The 16,856-nt window shown below is 36.4% G+C and overlaps 1 protein-coding gene across 4 annotated transcripts in view; it reads left to right on the plus strand.

Annotated features, from left to right (window-relative positions):
- The window catches only part of rubcn (rubicon autophagy regulator), a 52,662-nt gene extending 35,982 nt beyond the window's left edge, over positions 1-16,680 (plus strand). For 3 of the 4 annotated variants that reach the window (XM_052017308.1, XM_052017311.1, XM_052017310.1), the window contains 8 exons: positions 1,240-1,372; positions 1,711-1,856; positions 1,974-2,038; positions 2,542-2,780; positions 3,389-3,450; positions 5,051-5,204; positions 8,070-8,163; positions 9,393-9,861. In XM_052017308.1, the coding sequence (XP_051873268.1) occupies positions 1,240-1,372; positions 1,711-1,856; positions 1,974-2,038; positions 2,542-2,780; positions 3,389-3,450; positions 5,051-5,204; positions 8,070-8,163; positions 9,393-9,559 (1,060 nt within the window). In that variant the 3' untranslated portion in view covers positions 9,560-9,861. Of the gene's footprint in view, positions 1-1,239; positions 1,373-1,710; positions 1,857-1,973; positions 2,039-2,541; positions 2,781-3,388; positions 3,451-5,050; positions 5,205-8,069; positions 8,164-9,392 lie in introns of all 4 variants that reach the window. The other variant, XM_052017312.1, reaches the window with a different exon arrangement.
- Positions 16,681-16,856: the final 176 nt, after the last annotated feature.

Genomic DNA, 16,856 nt, shown 5'->3' on the forward strand with positions numbered 1-16,856 from the left:
GGCTTCTTACCTGGTGAATGGTGAACTGGGATCCATAAAGTACCATTATTTTATTACAAATATAATGGAAGATTCAAGAGCCCAATCATTGCACACTAATTACCATTGAAAACAGTTGACAAGAAAAAACTTCTCTTGAAGGGAAAATGGCTCATTTTTCTTTAACTTTAGCATTGTAATTTGTATTCTGTATTGAGAGCACTAATACAAACTTTGGAAATCAAAGAAAACTGCAGATGCTGGAAACCTGAAATAAGCAGAAAATGTTAGAAAAATTCAGCAGGTCAGGCGGCTTCTGTGGGGGGGAAAAATGGTTGACATTTTCGGTTTCATCAGAACTGAGAAAGGAACAAATTAGTTTAGGTAGCAGGGCAGTTGGCTGGGGCAAAGGGAATTTCTGTGATAGGGTGAAATAATGTAGCCATTAAGTCAGCAGTTAAGCTGTAATGTGTTGCTAATGTGAAATCTAGGTAATGTTTCATGGTTTGGTCTACTGGCTAGAATATACAAATGAAAGAAAAAGGAGAGGAATGGCAGGCAAAAATGTCCAGTCCTGATATAAACAGAGCAAGTTATCTAAAGTTGGAGAATTCAATATTCTGCAGTCTGTGACCTGAAACATGAATGGTTTCTCCTCCTTGCTGATGTCTGACCTGAGTTTTTCCATCATTTTCTGGTTTTATTTAATAAAAATTATGATATTCTAGGATTTACCTGGAAAAACTGAGGCTTTAATGATCCCCAAACCTGTAGAAAATAGTAAAGGAGGCCATACTGTGCTAGAAAATATTACCAACATGAATTAAAAGTGTGAAAAGATAGTCCAAACTGGAATGGAATTCAGTTTAAAAAAACACTATATTGGATTTGGGGCTATGAATCTGCAATGATTAAACAAACAGCTGATTTTCAACTGTAAAATAATTTGCCACTGGCAAAAAATTAGTATTGGGCATTTTACTTTCTAACGGTTGCCAGAGCTTTATGAAACTGCTTAAAATGGTCATGTATTCAAAATGAAATCATCAGAAATATTGCATGTTAAAAGAGATCTATTCACTCTTTTAGTAGAGCTTAAGATTCTTCCTATGATCTTAGTCTCTATTCTACAGCGCTTTTTGATCTTTCCTGGCCTTTTTGGGGGACAGTGCTTTAAATTCTGTAACAAAATGCGACATTCAATAATAAACATGTAATATGATTTGGAAAGGAAACACAGTAATTGTGTTTTTGTTGCAGTTCATTTTCATTCCTTCATTCCAACTCTGCTGAGGCAGTTGCTATGGGTCTGCTAAAACAGTTTGAGGGGATGCAACTTCCTGCTGCGTCGGAACTGGACTGGTTGGTTCCAGAGCACGATGCTCCTCAGAAGGTAAAACATTTAATTTCGCCATCTTGCAACTATGGACATATGAAACCACAATTAGTAGCATGATAATTACTAATTGAAATCCGTAGATGAGGATAGTCTTGAAGTGAAGTGTACTGATACAGTGGCCATCTCAATTATTCACTTTTATAGAAGGCTCTGTTGTTGGTTTCTGGAAATGTAGCTCTTCAAATCACAAAAAATTGATGCTTAGAAGTTCAAATGCTTCCTTTCCCACCTCCTTTAGAGCAGCACTTGTGGATTTGTTCCTGTGGACAACTCTAACTGATTTTAGACTAATTATTCTAATTCCACATCAAGTTACTTTTTTCTTCTTACAGCTTTTGCCAATTCCAGACTCTTTTCCGGTATCTCCTGATGATGGTGAACACGCTGATATTTACCAGCTACGAATCAGAGTGCGTGGAAATTTGGAATGGGCGCCACCTAGGCCACAAATAATCTTCAATATTCACCCATCCCCTAAGTAAGAATTTGTTATACAAATCAAGCTGGCTGTTTTTTTCCTACATGTTGCAGTTTCTTTTTTTTTAGTCTCAACTTAAAAGAATATCTTACCATTTACAATAATGTGTTATTTAAGGAGGAAGGTGGTTGTTGCCAAACAAAATTACCGCTGTGCAGGATGTGGTATCAGAGTGGACCCTGGTGAGTGATATTCAGAAAGTTAACAATGCAAAAAAGTTTTGCTTATACTTGCCTAACTTCATATAATACTCTCTATGAAGTGTTGTACTTTATTTAAAATTATCATAATATAAAATGCTACATAATTTCTGTAGTAAATAGTTCTTCCTCGTGCCTTTCCTTTCACTCGGGTGGGAAATTTGTTACAATAATGTCTTTTGGGAAACGCTTGGTTAGGTGGCACAATGCATTGCAGTTTCTGCACGTCTTTGGCAGCCATGTGGTGGAAATGGGCAATAGCTTTGTTATGTCACTGACTTAGTTTCCAGCATTGGATTTTAAAATAATACTGTTGAAAAGATGAGAAATAGTTTTCCAAGGACTGTTGATCAAACAGTCTTGTGAGGAAAAAATTAGTTGAATACAGATTTTCATTTCCATGAATTTTGCAATGTAATTACTGTGTGAAGGGAGCTTTTCCCTACTTGTTCCTGAATGTAACAGTTCCTACCTTTTCCTTACAGAATATATAAAGAGACTACGTTACTGTGAATATCTAGGAAAGTATTTCTGTCAGTGCTGTCACGAGAATGTGCAGTCGGCAGTTCCGAGCAGAATATTGCGGAAATGGGATTTCAGCAAGTATTATGTCAGTAACTTTTCTAAAGATTTGTTGAATAAAATCTGGAATGATCCACTTTTCAACGTTCAGGACATTAACAGTGCTTTATATCGCAAAGTGAAGGCCCTCGATCAAGTTCATGTAAGCAATCTTTAATAATTTTCCCAGTTAGCACAGAATTAGAATATTTCATTGAGAGATACTGCTTTCTGAGACTTGTGAAAGAGGCACATTTGCAGTGTCTGTGGAAGGAATGAACTCTTGCTATTGTATTGACACATTGTATTCATTTATAATGTAATAGTATTCCAATTGAAATCTTAGAAGATCCAAGAACATTTGTGATATATTTATATTTTTCTCTCAAGTTTGTTTCATTCAGTAACCAAAATAACAGTAAAGATATTTGTTAATGTTTTGGCCTTTAGGAAACAAGTGGTTCTTGACTTTAACTTTTCCTTGCAATGTTTCATAAACTATCTTTAACATTAATCTAGTCAGCTGACTAAATCAATCTTGCCATTTTTCAATTGACTATTATCCAAAGGTATGAGAATTGTTCAGTGGCATGAAAATCCAGTGTGAAAGCATTAATTTTCTATGACAATTCACTGCCTGTTTGAAAACTAGCCTTAATTTTGTTTAAATTAGCCAGTGACTTTATCTTTTTCTTCTAAGCAGCGTTGTTTTTAATTATGAATAAAAGTATTTATAAAGTAGTGCTTTCTTTGTCTGAAACATTTTAACAGATGCTGAGAATGCAGTTAGTTCACATGAAGAACCTATTAAAAACATGCAGGCTGGCAAAAGAGTGAGTAAAATTTTTGTTAAAAGTACAGTTTGCAATTTCCTTTCACTTCTATGAAAGAGGGCATGGAAAAGGTAGGAGAGTGTAAGGATTGATTGCGATGCTGTTTTAGCTTATAGTGATTGAAACAAAATGTACTGGCTGTACATCCAAATTTAACTAAATATTATTAGTAATTGGTCATCCAATCCCCTCATGGAGCTCATTCCTATCATCAAAAACATCTCATCATATGAGAATTTTATTTACTATGACGGCTAATGTATATCACCTGAATGTGCAGAAAATAATTTTTGGGTTATCTGCTGCCAACTTATAAGTGCTTCTCAGAATGTATTCATTAATTTTCTCTTTAAAACTGAGGAAGATACGTCATTTCTTTATAATTTTCCATCTTTCATTAATTGTTTTGGATAAATATTCTGACTATCCTTTTTAGTGTGCTTTAAGCCTATTTTGTTTAAGATGAGTGAAAACTGTTGCACAAATTGTTAAACCAGTGAAAGACAACTTTTTTTTTGCAATGTTTGCAGTTAATGCATAAATATCATCATGCCCTTCTGTCGTGGAGCATTTATGCCTGTAACAGTGTAAACACATCATACAGTAGAACTTTTGGGTCCTCACTCATGGGGAACATGCTCACTGTTAGCATATACTGGAAAGTTTGAAGTATGTTACCCACAATTTTCTGGTTTTCTGTTTGAAATTGAACGTGTGTTTACTGAGACAGCCTTGTTCTTAAACTGTCTGCTTTGTTTCCCCATTTACCCGGCGCAATCTGGAAACTTCCCCCAAATGTTCAAATGAATATCAAGTATTCTTCATGTGCCATTGCATCTATTTTTAAATTGGCTATGGCATAGCATAGAAAATATGCTGGATGCTATTGATGACATGACTGGCATAGTTTGCTTATTGTCCTGCATGGTGATGGTATTAGTAATATGGCTGTAATTGCAAATTTCATTACCTATTGAATATCAAATATTTAATCATTATCTAGATTGCACTTGAAGAATTAACAACAGGGCCAGAACATTAGAGGAGAATGACATGGTTGACAGTATCAAAAGCTGGGAAGAATATTGCATCATGTTTATAGTTACAGAAAGTATAATTCACAACCTTGGGGCTGTTTTGAGTTGGAAAAAATAAAACTAGTAGTTGTGAAAGAGATGGTAATGCATTCAGGAAGCAACAACATAGCTCAGACTTTGAATAGAAGTTGTTATTTGTAAATTCCTAATGCAATGCATCAATCAGTTCTACTCTCCTTTGTCACTGATTAAATGTTGCAGCTTCTCTGCCATTGTTTATTTTAGTTGAAATATTTGACTGAGAATTTTATACAGTAAGCTCACAAATGATTTAATCAATTTTGCTAAAATTGCTACAAGTAGATATCTTGGAACTTACTATTTTAATTGAAATTAACTTTAAAGATATTATAATACTACGCTGAAATTCTCCACCATGACTATGTATAAGTCATGAAGAGTGTGTTTGGAATGTCCAAGACAGATGCAGTCTTTTTTGGTAAGAGTAAAGATCCCATATTGCATGCACAATAACAAAATATTGTAATGTTCTGCTTTTGTAGTCTTCTGGATACCTTTGACAGGGAACCAGGTCACCTCACTGAAGATCTTCACCTATATTCGCTAAACGATCTCACAGCTATAAAGAAAGGGGAATTGGCTGGAAGGTTGAAGGACCTCGTAAAGTTAGGCTCAGCACATGTGGCACAATGTATGGTATGCATCATAGAAACTTGTATCACAAAAATGAATGTGACATAATGTATAAATAAGCATGGATGTATTTAAATATTTAATACAGAAATGCTTGCAACTCTATTGTAAACACAATGTGTGTAATAGGAGTGTGGCTAATAGAATAAAAACATCCAATTAGGTAGCTTGAGTAATCTGGAATTTACATTAGAAATGGCTTAAAAATTAAAAATTCTGATCCATTATTAATAAGGAAGCTGGCTCCTAAAGTTCCTTCATGGATGCTTGTGCTGACCTTGAATAGATTGCAAACTGTTTCAAACGTTTCTACTATGCAAACTGAAGAGCAAGGTAAATTGAAAGGAAAGTTGCTGACTAGAGTTTTAACCCCATTAGTTGTGACATTGCTGCTTTATAAGTCGCTTATTCAAAGTTTTGTTTTTATCGAGATTTAGCACATCACAAAGAAAGAGAATTGCTAATTAGTAAGATTCTATTAACACAGAACATTACAGCACAGTATAGGCCCTTCAGCTCACGATGTTGTGCCGACATTTTATCCTGCTGTATGATCTATCTAATCCTTCCCTCCTACATAGCCCTCCATTTTTCTATCATTCATGTGGCTATTTAAGAGTCTCTTAAATGTCCCTAATGTATCTGCCTCCACCACCTTTGCCGGCAGTGCGTTCCACAATCATTTGATCACCCAGTCCATCAACCTGCCAGTTTTCACAATGAACAATCAATACAAATCAATATTCAAATCAAGCAGGTTATTAGTTTGCTCAGATTTTATTTTTTAGTGAGATTGCAAGAGTTGTGCTTTAAAATGGAGATGCTTGAGAGTGGCTTACATACTTAAAAGCAGCACGTACTATGAGGGTGAAATGATGCACTTTTTTGTGAAATTATTATTTTGCTTGAAATTTCTGCATCTGATTCAATTTTTTTTTACCCATTTTATGAGATGTGAGCATCATTGGAAATGTCAACATTTATTGCCTATGAGAAGGTGGCAGTGAGATGTCTCAGGGTTGTTGGCTTGAAAGTTCCAGGATTTAGACCTTGCTATAAATTTCCAAGTTAGCAAAGAGCAAACTGCTGGAAGAACTCAGCAGGTCAAGCAGCATCTGTGGGAGGACTGGAATTGTTGACGTTTTGGGTTGAAACCCTGCATCAGGACAGGGGAGGTGGCCAGTATAAAGAAAAGGGAGAAAGGGGTCTGAGGTGATTGGTGGACTGAGGAGGCGTGTAAGGTGACAGGCAGGTTGTGCCAGGTAGGGGAGGGGAGCAGGTGTGGAATTGGGAGACAGTGACAGGTAAATAATAAATGGAGGCAGATAGAGGGAGAGAAAAGACGAAAAAGGGAGGGGGAGGGAGCAGCGGGAGGGTGAAGACTGGAGACAGCAGCTGGAGGGAGTAAGCAGGAACACAAAGGCTACCAAATGAAAACAGAAACCATAGGGGAGAGGTGAACAGCAGCTGGAACCAGAACCAGTTAAGGAATTGGGGGTGGAGGAGACCTGTGAGTGAACTGTGTGGATGGAACCAGGGAGGGGAGGGAGATGTAGTTGGGTGAAGGGTGGGTGGGGGGGGGGGGGTACAAGGGAAAGGTGACAAAAATTGGAGGAGGATCAGAGGGAGGGGAGGGGGAAAAGATTACCTAAAATTGGAAAAGTAGGTAATACCATTGGGTTGTGGACTACTCGGACAGAATATAAGATGTTGTTCCTCCAGTTTGCATTGGGCTTCATCCTGGCAGTATACAGGGCCAAGGAAGGACAGCTAAGTGTGGGAATAAGAAGGGGAGTTGAACTGGCATGCATCTGGGAGCTTGGGATGGTCATTATGGACTGAGCATAGGTGCTCTGTGAAATGGTTGCCCAGTTTGCACTTGGTCTTGCTCATGTAGAGGAGGCCACGTTGGGAGCACTGAATGCAGTAGATGAGGTTGGAGGAGGTACATATGAATCTCTGCCTCACCTGGAACAGCTTTTTAGGTCTCTGGATGGTGGTGAGGGAGGAGGTGTAAGAACAAGTGTTACATTTACTGCAAGGATGGGAAAGTGGCAGGGGTTGGGGAGGGATGAGTCACAGAGGGAGTGGTCTTTGTGGAAGACAGAAAGGGGTAGGGAGGAGATGATGTGGCTGGTGGTGGGATCTCATTGCAGCTGGCGGAAATGACGAAGGATAATATGCTGGATGCGTAGGGTGAAAGGTGAAGAACAGGGAATCTCCAACTGTTCTGTCTGGGGGGGGGTGAAGCAAGGAGGAATTCCTTCCACAGATGCTGCTCGACCTTCTGAGTTCTTCTAGCAGTTTGCTTTTTGCTCCATATTTCAACATCTGCAGTCTCTTGTCTCCACATTTCCAAGTTAGATTGGTATGCGACTATTAACCTGTTTTTTTTTCTGGATTAATAGCTTCCGAGAATAATGAACAGGGGATTTGTTTTCGTGAACAGGTTAACAGAGTTCTTAATAGCACAAGAATAATTTCTATCCTTTTCATTTTCCTTTTTGTTCTACATGGTAGTTAAATTCTGAAGTTGAACTGTAGTAAACCCAATATTGAAAATTGTTTCTGATTAGTCTGCTTTTCATGAGTACAGTTCAAAGCTGGCCATGTATGTTTATTGCTTGTATTGTGGAAACCAGGTAAATTGTAATTTCATACATTCAGCTTGGAAATTCAGCCTAGTCAAGTTATTTTACTCATGTTACAATTGATTGTTTTAATTTGTCTCTGTTTACTTAGGAATGTGACTAATAATTTTCCAGTGTTATTTTCAGCTCTGCTGATTTATTAACTAGTACTCTTTAAAGTGAATTCTTGCAATTGGTGAACTACTTAAAGATAACTGATTTGTTTTGTTTTGCTTAGCTTTGTCAGGCTAAAGGCTTCATCTGTGAATTCTGTGGTAATGATACTGATATCATCTTCCCTTTTGAGCTCCACAAATGTAAGAGGTGTGAAGGTTAGTATCTTGAGGTTGCACTCTTTCTGGTAAACGCATCTTGTGTGTCTGTTGTTAAACTTTCACTCAACAGCCTCAAGTTTCAAATTAAGCACGTGTGCATTTTATTTGTACTATAGCTATGTGGGTGCCCTATACATAGTCATAAAAAGACACACACCATAGAAACAGGCCCTTTGGCCCAATGAGTCTGCACTGGCCATCAACTACCCATTTACACTAATCCTACATTAATCCCTTTTTATTCTCGCTGTGTTCTTATCAACTCCCTCCAGATTATACCATTCACCTCTACAATGGGGCAGCATACAGTTGTCAATTAATTTGTCAACAGAAAAAATTCACTCATTAAGTAATATCGGTATTCCATAGAACTTCAGCTAATTTTGAAGAGGCAGAAAGCTTATTTACTTTTTTTTCTCCTACTCATGCTCCCATTATATATTTTGGTTTTCCTCATCCTCTGTGCCTTTCCCACTTGCTCTTGATTCCACTGTATTGTCAGACTGTCCAACACTTGCTCTTGGATCAGGCACAGTTTTTTTTCTTGAAATCGTTAGGCAGACTGGAGGTTTTTTTTTTTTTGGCCCTTATCACAGATTTTGAATGCTTTCCACTGATTCCATTCTTTGCTTAGGCCATTATATTTATTTAATTCGGGATGTTTTTATTGTTGGTTTCCTTTTTAACCCCATATCCATTCTAAAACAAAGATGGTCTCTTTCTTCCCATTGCCTGTCATTTCCCTGCACAATCTATCTGCTTTGAAACTGTACCCATGGCTACCAATGCCATCCTCCAACTCTGGCTGTTTTCCCCTCCCCTCCCCTCCCCTCCATCCCACCATTGCAGGTGCAGTCACCCTACAACTTTCTCTATAAATTGTGCTTTTGCTAACCTCTCCTCCTTGCCTTCGAGCAAACTTTTGGTTGCTTTTTCTAATATCTTATTTGTCTCGGTGCCCTTTTTTCTGCTAGGTGCCTTAATGATTTTTAGTTTATAGGAGCCAAATGAGTGAAAGTTGTGAGTTTCTTCGTTCCATTTTTATTTGGGAGATTTGGCTTGGTCTCTGCCTCTTAGAAAATGTGAATGCTAATGTTAATCAAATTCAGTATGGTGTTTATAATTTGTATTAGTGTTCACACCAAAGCTCTCTCCTTATTTTGCAACATCTTCTTCCTAAAGTTTATTGTGTTTTAGTAAAATGAAAATTTTTTTTGTTTCTGCAGAATGTAAAGCATGTTATCACAAATGCTGCTTTAAATCAGATCATTGTCCTCGTTGTGACCGATTTCAGGCACGTAAAGAAATGCTTGCTAAACAAACCATAAAATGGTATTCATCGGAGGTTCAAGGAGGAGAAAATGAGAACTCACAGGGTATAGATTGTGACTGAGCAAGAAGACAACAGAAATTAACAAAAGTACTTGAATTTTTGCATGAAGCAGAGTTGAAATTCATGCACTTATTTTTTTTAAATTCAGAACTGGCACTATCGCCCATACTTAGACTGCATACTGAAAATGCAATCTATTGCCTTCCAGGAACAAAGCTTAATTTGGTGATATTGTCTTTGCTGGTCAATAAGTTAATAACACCTCATCCGTCCTTATTAATTTGACAATTTATGTTTATTTAAATGCTTTTAGGAAGTCTGTGTTTGAATGTTCAAAGGCTTTTTGTGGGGAATTGATGATTTGGGGGTGGGGGGGGGGAAAGAGAGTGTTCAATCTGAGCAGTCTGTGTGTTGCATGTATCATAGCCCTGAAGCTCCAGGTTGCATTCTAGGAACTGCCCATATCCATGTTGGAGGAATGGTGTTTTCAGTCAGTTAAACTAATTGCAGTTGCCATTTGCATCTTGGCTAGTGGAAAAAGATATACTTGTGTATGTGGTATTCTATTTTGTGTTTAACAAATAGATATCACTGCATTATTTTTATTAGTGCTGAATTGAATTTATTTGGTATTTTTGGGATTAGAAGCTGATGGGATAGATGATGGGTCTTTTGGACACAACTGTGAAGAACTTTATTCAGTACCTTTAAGACTTGCCAAGAATGTATAGATCTAAAATTCAGGTTAGCAGAAGTAATTCAAATATGAAGCATTTATCATGAATGTAACAATTTAGCTTCTCTTGTGCGTGCACTGTCAAAACACCATCTGAAATGTTTGGCCAGGTTGTTAGAAAAGTGGCATGATTGAAAGAGTCTTACTAATATTAATTTGTTAGACTATTTCATTGTACTGATGAGCAAACTATGATTAAGTCAATCCTCTATGAATGCAGTATGACTTGTAGCAAAAGATATTTTCATTTACACTCCATTGTAAAAAAAAAATTGTGAAATGTGGTATTGAATATCATCACAATTATTTATTGTTGTTGTTTGAGTTTGATTCGTATCTCAACTGTTTATATTTTATGTGAAAGTTCATTTGTTCTTTTTAGCTGCATATACTAATGTATAATGTTATATCCTCTGTACTAAATAGTTTGAAGATCAACTTTGTTGAACTGCTGCACAAAACAATATAGTTTAGGTTTAGACAAAATGGAAAAGAAGAGAAACATTTACACCTCATGTTGAGGATTTGTAATTGTACTCTTTAGATAAAGCCAATTAAAGCTCATTTAATAATGCAGCAAGATCTCTGTTTAGTAGTGGAGGGTTTGCAGATTTATTGTTTCATTAGGATGCTTTAACATGTTTAGATAAAACTTTGTGCCCATTTCAGGCAACCATGTGGCTGTAAACAAAAGGGTGATAGTTTAACTGAAGTTATAGACAATCTTGTTTGTCAAATAATAAGATCAAAAGAAAAATATTATATTGTTTGCAACAGTGTGAGACCAGCCCTTAGTTTTAATCCTAATATATTTACTTCTAACGTTCCAATCTACTTGTTTCTAAAGGAACTCAGCCCAATTTGTGTTCAGAGTGAACTTTGTAATAAAGGCATTGTTAGGTTTGTCAAAACTTATTTTTAATTAACAACCTGTTTTGGGATCCTTTCATTTTTTAGGCCATTCTCCGTCACATATAGCAGGTCTTTAATATCACTTTCTCTCAATTCTGCTTGTCCAGTGTGGAAAATATAATGAGGTTCATTGCAGTCAAATAATGAAACTGAGTTTGCTTGTATGATCTTGTGTCAAAGATGAACATTGTATGTCAGTTAAAAGGGAGATTTGCAATTGAAAATGAAGTGCTGAGATAGACACATCACCTCTTAATTCATAAAGAGTGGGAGACTGATACTTCCTACACATAGGAAAGATTTCCATGCTGCATTATTCTGAAAAGGTGAAGTCTGAGAATTTATCTGAGTCTTGAGGTAGTGCACAAGAACATGAGGAGGAGGAGGATTAGGCCTATTGACTCTGTGAGCCTGCTTTGCCATTCAACAAGGCCATAGTTGATCTTCTACCTCAACACCACTTTCATGTCATATCTCTTGATTCCTCTAATATCCAGATCTGTTTTGAACACAATCAATGACTGAACCTCCATAGCCTTGCAACAAAACCCAACATGTCATTTATCTTCCTAATTGCCTGCTGTACCTCCATCTTAGCTTTCAGTGCCTTGTATGCAAGGACACCCAGCTCCCTCTGAATATGAATATTTCATAGTTGCTCACCATTTAAAAATACTCAGCATTTCAATACTTCTACTGAAGTGGATAACCTCTCATTTTATTGCATGGTACTTCATCTGTCACATTGTTACCCACTTAGATTGTCTACCTCTTGTATCCTCATCAATATTCACACTTCCACTTGGTTTCTTGTCCTCAGCAAATGTAGAAATATTATTTGGTTGCATAATACAATCTTTGCACTATTCTGCTGTTTGGGGATCCTTTCATTTTTTAGGCCATTCTCTGTCACATATAGCAAGTCTTTAATATCACTTACTCTCAATTCTGCTTGTCCAATGTGGAAAATATGATGAGATTCATTGCAGTCAAATAATGAAACTGAGTTTGCTTGTACTTTGTATTTATGATTACCACGTACATTGTTTACTCTGTGAGCTTCATGTGAGCAAGGAATTTCATTGCACCCTGGTATATGTGACAATTAATCTAATCTAACCACCCAAGTCATTGATATAAACCATGAATATTTGAGGCCCAAACCACTTGTCACTGTGCTATCCTAAAAAGGACCCATTTATTCCTGGTCTTTGCTTTCTATCTGTTATCCAACTCTGAATCCATCCTGGTAAATTGCTCCTCATTCTATGAATTCTGGCCTTATTGAGTCTTCTGAAAATCCAATTAAATCAACTTCTTCCCCCTAACCTACTATACTAGAAACCTCAGAGTTCCAACAGATTAGTTGTTCATTTCTTCTTTTTCATAAATTCATTTTGACACTGCTCAGTAATATTTTCAAAATGTCTCAATATCCAAATCCTTTATAGAATCCAGCAGTTTCTTCACTTCTGATGTCAGGCTAACAGGTCAGTGGTTCCCTGTTTTGTTTTGTTTTGTCTCCCAGCCTTCTTTAATGGTGGTGTCACATTTGCTATATTCCAATATGAAGGGACAGTTTAGAATCTATAGAATTTTGAAAGGTGATAACCAGAGCATCCACTATCTTCATTGTGATCTTTTTTCTAAACTTTGGGGTGTAGATATTTTGGATCGGTCAGGTTTCAGGCTTATTAACTTTTCTAGTTTTTTAAAAAAAAATTTAATTTCATCACTTGATCTTGACCTTTGGTTTCCCAGTTTTTCTGGGAGGATTTTTTGTCTTCCATAAAGACAGACTCAAAATTTTAATTACTCTTATTTCCTTGGTCCTGATCATAAATGTTCTTGTCTGTTAGCGTCCCACACTTTCTCTCACCAGTCTATTCCCTTTCATAAAATACCTATAAAACACTTCTGTAAAATCTTGGCAAAGTCTTCAGTGTAATCTACATCTAATGTAGGATTTATAGTTGAATTCTTTTGGATGGTGAATTGCAAAGCACTTAACTATTCTCTAAAGAACATACATTTGGTTTCATTTTGGGTGGCACAGCTGCTGCCTCTCGGTTCCTGTCACCCAGTTTCAATCCTGACCTGTGGAGCTGTATATGTGGGGTTTCCATTGTTCTCCCTGTGACCAAGTAGGTTTTCCCCAGCTGCTCTGGTTTCCTTCCTTATCCTAAAGATAAGCAGGTTGGTGGGTTAATTGGCCACTATAAATTTCCCCTAGTATGTGGTGAGTAGTAGAATCTGGGACAGTTGATGGGAATGTGGGGAAAATAAAAGTAGGATTAGTATAAATGGGTGCTTGGTTGGTGTGTACTTGATGGGTCAAAGGGCCTTTTTCCATACTGTATGAGTCTATATTCATTTGTAGATTCACTCCATTACAAATAGTGGACAATTTACAAACATTTTGAGGTGAATAGGAATTCGACTTTGAAATTGGGTTCTTGCTCCTATTATTTAATACGTGTAGTACTCAGTGAATTGTTAAGGTATTTGTAAAATGATTTACAAAATCCTCATGGCATTATTGGCAAATGCATCATTTGGGTGTGATAGACCAAGTTCAAGGTATAAGATAAGGTATCTTTATTAGTCACACGTACATCGAAACACAGTGAAATGCATCGAAACACAGTGAAATGCATCTTTTTGTGTTGAGTGTTCTGGGGGCAGCCCACAAGTGTTGCCATGCTTCTGGCACCAGCATAGCATGCCCACAACTTCCTAACCCCTACGTCTTTGGAATGTGGGAGGAAACCAGAGCACCCAGAGAAAACCCACGCAGACACAGGGAGAACATAGAAACTCCTTACAGACAGTGGCTGGAATTGAATCCGGGTCGCCGGCGCTGTAAAGCGTTACGCTAACTGCTACACTACCTAATTAAGTATTTTTGCTGATTTTGTTCAAGGCAACAGTGAGGTACCACAGTGGGTTTTAGTATTCCTAAAATTTCACTGTGTAGATGAAAGTGCACATGTTTAGCTGTATGAAGACAAAGTTGTACTTAGCTGTGATGGCTCACATGATTAAATAGCCACTATCTATTCAGTTTGAAAATGAAATGTGGAATACTTCCAAGAAGTACCAGTGGGCTGCTGCTGCCTGTGCGACTATAACCCAGACGAATTGTTACCTAGGAAACACAAATGAAATGATTACAAAAAGTACTTGTCAGGAACATCTAAATGTGTATGATTTTTTTCATGCCAGTTTTCTACTAAAGAGCTGACTCTCCTGGTAATTTCTTTGGGTCTTTCGTTCGAGTGGCCATTATTCCTGTGTGAGCTGTGGTAGATGTTTCATCAAGGTATTTCATTGTGGTGGGTATTTTTCACAGAAATATTCTAGCACATATTGTAGAGTGATCACAATCACACTTTCCTTTGTTCCATTATTCTGGAGATTAGGTTAAAACTCCTCATAACAGAAGACATCTCTCTGGCCAAGGAATCAGACTTCCAACCTGTTTGGTCAGGATGAACTGGATCATTGGGGAAACTGGACAGATTTTGTCACTGATTTTTCTTTTAATTTGAAACATTTTAAAAAGTCAATTTTTCTTATTATAGTTTTGATTTGGAGGTTTTTCAATTTTGCATCTATTAAAAGATACTCCTTTTAAACCTCTATGGCAATTAATTGTGGCCTTTGAGCATGGATACCAGGTAATAATTTATTTAGGGAGCAAGTTCCCACCTTGTTAATATCTAATTTTTGTAGAATGACATGCCTTTTCTCTGTTTTAGTGTGTCATGATATACAATCTGAATATTTTAAATTACAGAATATGAAATGTCTTTAAGTGAAATTCTTAATGTTTTATAAATAATATTTTGTCTTCGTTACTCAATGTCCATCTTGTGCATACGCACGCACAGTCTCGCTCTCGCACTCTTGCACTCTTTCCTTCTTCTAAGTTAATCAATCTCCAATTGATAATCCTACGTTTTAGATCCATAAACATACAGGGAAGACATAGTAGTGTATCGAGCCTCTGATCAGCCAGTTTTCCTCTTGTGCCATCAGGTTGTCTATCAGTCAGGCAAAGAAAATGTAACACTTCATTTGTTTTTCATTACTTTTCCAAATTATTTCTGTGTATTTAAAAATGCAGAAATTGTAATTGTTCTTGAACAATTTTGCTGTGGATTCCTCTTTGAATCTGCTTTTTTTTCACCTATATATATAAATAAATCTGTTCTCCATTTTTAGTATGTTACTTCCTGTTGAGGAATTTATGAAGAGGGAATAGGACTTAAGGTCTATTTGTTAAATGGGAATAGCTGCTGATAGTTTCGGGCAGATCATGTGAATGTGTATGCTATGACAGTTTATTAATCTTCATTAAATATTGTATATTCCAGTAAGAGCATATCTGGATAATATGACAATAGTTTGTGAATGTTTTTCTTGAATGTCTTGTGATTTTTGCATATTGTAAATATAAAGGGTACAAAATGTCATATGCTTCTAATTCATTCTGTGTAAAGGGAGGTGAGTGGTTTTCATGATTTAACTTTTATGCATTTGCAAGAGTAAACCACTAAACAAATGTTTTGTGCAGTAACTACAGTTGCTAAAGACAGTTCCTGTGTTCTAAATATTTTCAGATGTTTAATGCATGTGAAATAATCTGCTAGAGAGGAAGTTTTATTCTCTGAAACTTTATCAAAGCCACCAAGTGGTTCAGCCATTTTAGGAAGTTAAGATATCCTCAGTATCTTTATCTTTTGTGCAGATCTGCTGTATTATGGCTTATTAGTGGGAAGATTGAGTGTAAATAAATTAGTTTCATACATTATACTGTTTTTTCTAAGCAGATGTTAATATTGGGAATTTTTAAATATTCAGTTACTTTGATTGCACTTCAGGTTGCTAATTAGTAAATATACTGAATATGGGCCAGAGTGACTGAGTATTTGGTTTTATTTACTTAGGCCATGTTTTGGGACTATTCCAGGAGGGATATTAAGAGGGAAATATACATATTTAAAATGGAACAGAAGATTATAGGAATTTTCTTATCTGTAATTTCAGTAAATAAAGTGTGCAGCATTGAACTTTTAAACAAGTTTGAGAAATACTCTGACTAGCGCTCCATGAAATGACAGAAAAAACCTGGGTGATGTGTATTTTGGATAACAGATTCACTATCGCCGATTATACAGTCCTTTCAAAATTAAATGTCAACACTTTTTTCAAGAATAAGATGCAGCAAATCAAACTTCAGTCAGTCAGGCAAATGCATGGACAGGTAATAAAATTCTTATTAGATGACTTGTATAACTAATATAATTTCTAGAGTGCTAATACAGTTTCCCTAATTATACCGATTTAAAATGATCTATTTCATCAAGTGCAATCTGATAGATAACTGACAACATGCAGAAACCTAATGTCTTATTCCCAGTTAATTTCATAAATTAAATCCTAATGAGTGTAATATTTGCAGGATTATATAGCTCTTGCATTTCTATGTTTTTCTAATTTTAAATAATGGTGTGCTAATTCTGAATGTCCTGCATATAAAAGTAAAATACATTTTTATTTGAAGCATTGACATATGTAAACTCAACATGTCAAAATCTGTTTCTTCTAATCCAGACAGGGATTATTTGATTCCTGTGTATGGTTTTAGACTGAAGGCATGCAAAATGTTACATTGTAATCCCATTCAGTAACCCACAATAAAAA

This window comes from Pristis pectinata, chromosome 6 (genome assembly GCF_009764475.1).
Source record: "Pristis pectinata isolate sPriPec2 chromosome 6, sPriPec2.1.pri, whole genome shotgun sequence".
NCBI classification, from domain to species: domain Eukaryota; kingdom Metazoa; phylum Chordata; class Chondrichthyes; order Rhinopristiformes; family Pristidae; genus Pristis; species Pristis pectinata.